This window comes from Sylvia atricapilla, chromosome 19, assembly GCF_009819655.1.
Source record: "Sylvia atricapilla isolate bSylAtr1 chromosome 19, bSylAtr1.pri, whole genome shotgun sequence".
Classification (NCBI taxonomy): Eukaryota; Metazoa; Chordata; class Aves; order Passeriformes; family Sylviidae; genus Sylvia; species Sylvia atricapilla.
In genome coordinates, this window is record NC_089158.1 from 3,986,222 (window position 1) to 3,991,047 (window position 4,826).

A 4,826-nucleotide genomic window follows, 5' to 3' on the forward strand; every position below is an offset into this window, starting at 1 on the left:
ATGTGACATTAATGTAGATTGTTATCTTTGGAGCCCTCTGCCTCCTTTTGAAGAAGCATAGTTTGGAAAAAATGAACTATTGGCAGGGCAAACCAGGCACCGCTTTGCTCCTAGCAGAGCATGTGCCCTCAGGCAATACGGGTAAGGTCATGGATCCTGTCCCAGAACTCCCCGTAAGCAAAAGGAATCATTTCTCCAACAGTTTCCAGCACTGCCCCACACAGGACAGCCCTGACAGCACGAGGCTGAACAGCTCCTGAGACTCCTGGGCTCACCTCAGAGTGGATTTCTAACACCAGGGACACAAAGATTCTAAACGAGTTCAAAGCAGAGCTGCTGCTGAAAGGGGCTGCAGCCTCTACCAGGCTGCCCTGCCTCAGGCACCACAAGCGTTTGTGCAGCTTTGTTGGGGAATCCCTGCAAAACCTCAGCTGGAAGGGACCCAACCCTCCCCTGGCATCGCAGCCAGCCTGCCCTTGGATGAGGATCCCACCAGCCCTCTGCAGCCCCCTCAGCCTGTGGCCACTGACTACACAAAGGATTTCCCCCCTGTACCTTATCAGAATTTGTGCCACACCAATTGGGCAGGTTACAGAGCACGAGGAGCCACACCTAACCTATTCAGAGAGCATCCAAGCATCATTCCTCGCTTGAACCATGGTCAGTTCCAACAAAGGAACCAAATAAAACTAAAGAATCTCCTGAGCTGGAGGGACCCACCAGGATCACCCAGCCCAGCCCCTGTCCCTGCCCAGAGCCCCACCAATCCCACCCTGGGCATCCCTGGCAGCGCTGGCCAAAGGCTCCTGGAGCTCTGGCAGCCTCGGGGCCGTGCCCATTCCCTGGGGAGCCTGGGCAGTGCCAGCACCCTCTGGGGGAAGAGCCTTTCCCTCATCTCCAGCCTGAGCCTGCCCTGGCCCAGCTCCTGCTGTTCCCTCAGCACGGCCGGTGCCTGGAATTTCAGCTGTTTTTTCTTGACCGTCTCAGAAAAAAGGCCCAATGAACAGCTGGGGGTAACAGATGAAAGCACAGAGCCACAAACTCGCCTGGTTTTGATTCTATCACTTGCACGTGGAGCTGAGGACAGGGGGAGAGGCCAGCACAGGCCTGGAGCCCAGGCAGAGCTGCCCAAGGCACAACCACATGAGGCAGGGACAGACAGATCCCTGAGCTCATGAGACTCCCATGGCTGGGAATACCCAGACCAGGCTTTGCTCAGTTTGGCTTCAGGAGTGAAAAGGGTCCCAGTGGGATATCCTTGACAACTGGTGTCTGCCAGGGCTTGTGGATTTGATAAAAATTGGGTTTTTTGGTCATGCCTTTCCCTCGGTCACTACAGCCCTACTTCAGGCGCTCTGGCCCCCAGCTCACCAGGCCACTGACCCACATTTCATCAGGGAGCAAAGTACACAATTGAATCTCATTTTGAATAAGCAATGCCAAACCTTTTCTCATTCATCACCACATTTTTTAAAAGCCACAATTCCATCTCTGCCCCAATCCATCCAGAATGGAAATGGATGCATCACACCTAAAAGGAAAATCCACAGCATGGGACAGGGACAAATCAAACCAACAGCAGTGTTTGCAGACAACTGGGTCTTTATTAAAGTATTTAAAGTGCTACAAAAAATTGAAGGAGCCTTTGTGTGGCAACTTCCTTTTCTGCAGTCTTAGCTCTGTTGGAAGAAACAGACGGCTCATTAGTGGAGTCTTTCAGTAATTAAACGTTATACAGCAATTTCAGTCAGAGCTGGGCACTTACAGCTGGGCACTCGATGGCACCACTGTTGATGTCATCGATGATGTCGTGTGGGTGTCTCCCATCAATGCTGCAACCCACAGACTGGGCAGTGCCAAGGATCTCCTTGATGGTCCCTGCAGCAGAAGGACACAGCTTGTCAGTGCTTCACCACAGGAAAACATTTGAGGAGCTTACCTGGAGCAACCTGGGCTACTGGAAGGTGTCCCTGCCCATGGCAAGGGGTAGAATTCAATGAGTTTTAAGGACCCTTCCAACCCAAAGCAGTCTGGATTGTGACAGAAAACTCCTCACGGCTCCCACCTCTTCCCTCAGGGCTCACCAGGGAACATCAAGTCCCTTACCAAGATCTCACACTCTGGACACTCCCTGTGCCTCTGCCCTCCCCAGGCATGGGGGCTGCCTGTTCCCAGCCAGCACAACTCAGCTATCACCCTCCCTGTCAGGGTGTGGAGCAGGTGAAGGAGCACTCCCTGCAGCCCAAGCCCAGGACTCACCCGAGAGCTCCCGGGCCAGCGAGCGGTGCCGCATCTGCCGCGCGATGTTCACAATCTCGTCGAAGGTGACGCTGCCACTGTGCTTAACTGGGAGGGAACAGCAGCAGTGAGGCTACCTGGGCACTGCCAGCTCCCCCTTTCCTCTGGGAGCACCATTCCCAGCCACGTGGAGAGCTGGCAGTTTGTAGCTCTGAGCAGAGCTGCTGTAAGTGCTGCTGCTCCAAATTATTCCCAACTCCACTTTCTAAGCTGGCATTTCTGCCAGCTCCCTCTGGCTGTGCCAGGCCCTGTGCCACAGGTAAAGCTGTTCCACCACAGCTTTGCCCAGAGAAGATGTGGCTGCCCCTGGATCCCTGGAAGTGTCCAAGGCCAGGCTGGGAGCAGCCTGGGATAGTGGGAGGTGTCCCTGCCCATGGCTGGGGTGGAACCGATTCACTTTAAAGTCCCTTCCAACTTCTCCACAACCTCCTCAAACACAGACCCCTGCTGATGTGTATCTGCTGGTACCCAGGCACTGCAGGGATGCCCCAAAAAAAGCTTCATGTCCCCTTATTTACCAGTTTGTGCTGAATAATCCCAGAGTATTTCCCCTCTTTTAGCCCAAACACATTCAGAACAAGAGCCAAGGGAACACTTACTGTTCTTCTGCTTCTTCCTGTCACGAGGTGGCTCCTTCAGAGCTTTGATAATCAGAGCAGAGGCAGAAGGAACAACCTCTATCTAAATGCAAAGAGATTAATTTTCCCCCCTCATTCTACATTACTAATGAAAATAATCGACCTGTCAATTATCTCTGCCAAGGTAATTGTTACAGCAGTGTGGGTTTCATCAGTTCCTTTATGCTCCAGGTGTTTTTGGGAAAATGTTCCCAGGTTTTCGGCACAGGCCTCCCCACAAGCAGGAGAGGACTGCTTCCTGCCTGGGGCTTTCTCTCAGCTCAACCACTGGAATGTACCAGCCACAAGCAGAAGAACAGGTACAGTGGCGGGTGGCTACAGGAATTGCCAAGATTTTGAATTATTTATTTCTATGCTGCTTTAAGTAAGGTGGTATTTTTTGCTCTTAGGTTGTTCTATAGAAAGAATTTATCTACAACAGGATAAAACTTGCATCTTGACTCGTGAGGATTTCTTCTCGGGAGCCTCCAGCCTGGCAAAGCCCCCGGCTCCACACACATCCCCCCACCCACGTTTTAAGGTCTTCCCAGAAGACCCCCACACGCCCCGTGTGTGGCACTCATTTTATCCACCTCGGAAGGATGAAGGGCTGAGTGGACCCTGCCGGGATCCGGGCCGGTGGTGGGAGCAGGCGGAGCCCGCGGGGGCTCCACGCCTGCAGCACCGGCCGGCCCCTGCGGCGTGCGGTACCTGCGCTTGCCTGTTCTGGATCGTCAGCTTCACCGTGATCCGCAGCCCCTTCCAGTCGCCCGTGGCCTTGGCGATGTCATCGCCCACCTTCTTGGGGGACTAAGGGACGACACGTGGCGGTCACACAGAGCCCGGGTTACAGCCGAGAGCCCAAGCGCTGCTCCCGGCCTCTCCGTACGCGGTACTGCTGAACACCTATTGTTCAGGATGGAGCAGCACCGCCTCGGAACGTATTTTACCCTTCCCTCGCAGAACCCGCTTTAATTTCTCCCGGGATTCACTCATTCCCCCCAGCAGGATACGCTTCCCGCCCTCCATTCCCACGCCCCGAGACATGATTCCACTCCGCCCGGGACATGTTTCATCCCTCCGCCCTCCCTCCTCCAACTCCCCCCGTCCCCGGTACGTACCAGCCCCAGGGGTCCGATCTTGGGGGCCAGCGCGGACGTGGCTCCGACCTCACCGCCGGTGCAGCGCAGGTAAACTGCGGGGACAGCGCCGCGTCAGCCGCGCCCGCCGGGCCCCGCGGCCCCCGCCCGCCTCCCGCGCCCACTGCCCGGCACGTACCGACTTTGATCTCGTTGGGATCGAACTTGGGCGGCATGGCGGCGGCGGATGGCGGGGATGGAGGCGGATGAAGACGGATGGAGCACGGAGCTCAGACCAAGGCGAGCTCACACCAAGGCCTTCCGGTAACAGAGAAAAGGCAGCGTGGGCCGCGCTGGCCTGAGATATACTCGGCGAGATCTCGCGAGAGTAAAGGAAGGATAAATAGCCGCCAAGATCTCGCGAGAGGTGAAGAGCGGGCTGTGGTGGGATTGCTGCAGATCCATTTGTCTTTATCTATGTATCTATATATGTATCTATTTATGTATCTATGGATGTATGTATCTATGTATCTATCTGTCTATCCCTGTTGCAAAATGTGGACTATGTGGAAGGGTGGTGAGGCACTGACAGGGGCTGCCCAGGGCACTGGTGGAGTCTCCACCCCCGGAGGTGTCCAAGGTGGTTGCGCTCTGGACTGGCGACGAGGCGAGGATCAGGCACAGACAGGATGGACTCGATGATCCCAGGGGATCTTTCCCATGCCGGACTGTTCCGGGATCCCGTGGGCGGGCGGGGCGGTCCTCCGGCCGCATGGGGGCGCACGAGCGCGGCGCGCAGGGCTCGATGGGCGGGGCGGGGCGCTCTGGCCGC

General features: G+C 55.9%; 1 protein-coding gene and 1 non-coding gene across 2 annotated transcripts; both read right to left on the bottom strand.

Moving 5' to 3' along the window:
* Positions 1-1,584: 1,584 nt before the first annotated feature.
* Positions 1,585-4,367, bottom strand: RPL12 (ribosomal protein L12). The gene is made up of 7 exons (XM_066332528.1): positions 4,194-4,367; positions 4,037-4,110; positions 3,627-3,725; positions 2,898-2,979; positions 2,260-2,346; positions 1,766-1,878; positions 1,585-1,679 (listed from the first exon to the last, which is right to left on the bottom strand). The coding sequence occupies exons 1-7, from the start codon at positions 4,228-4,230 to the stop codon at positions 1,674-1,676; spliced, it is 498 nt and encodes a 165-aa protein (XP_066188625.1). The 5' UTR covers positions 4,231-4,367; the 3' UTR covers positions 1,585-1,673.
* Positions 3,120-3,248, bottom strand: LOC136369936 (small nucleolar RNA SNORA65). The gene has a single exon (XR_010745095.1). It is a non-coding gene; the product is annotated as a small nucleolar RNA SNORA65 (small nucleolar RNA).
* Positions 4,368-4,826: the final 459 nt, after the last annotated feature.

Coding starts and splice junctions, on each gene's coding strand:
- RPL12 (XM_066332528.1), bottom strand. CDS start 4,230: ATGCCGCCCAAGTTCGATCCCAACGAGATCAAAGTCG. Junction 3,726..4,036: donor AGATCGGACCCCTGGGGCTG/GTACGTACCGGG, acceptor GTCGTCCCTTAG/TCCCCCAAGAAGGTGGGCGA. Junction 1,879..2,259: donor GCTGGCCCGGGAGCTCTCGG/GTGAGTCCTGGG, acceptor CTTCTGCTGCAG/GGACCATCAAGGAGATCCTT.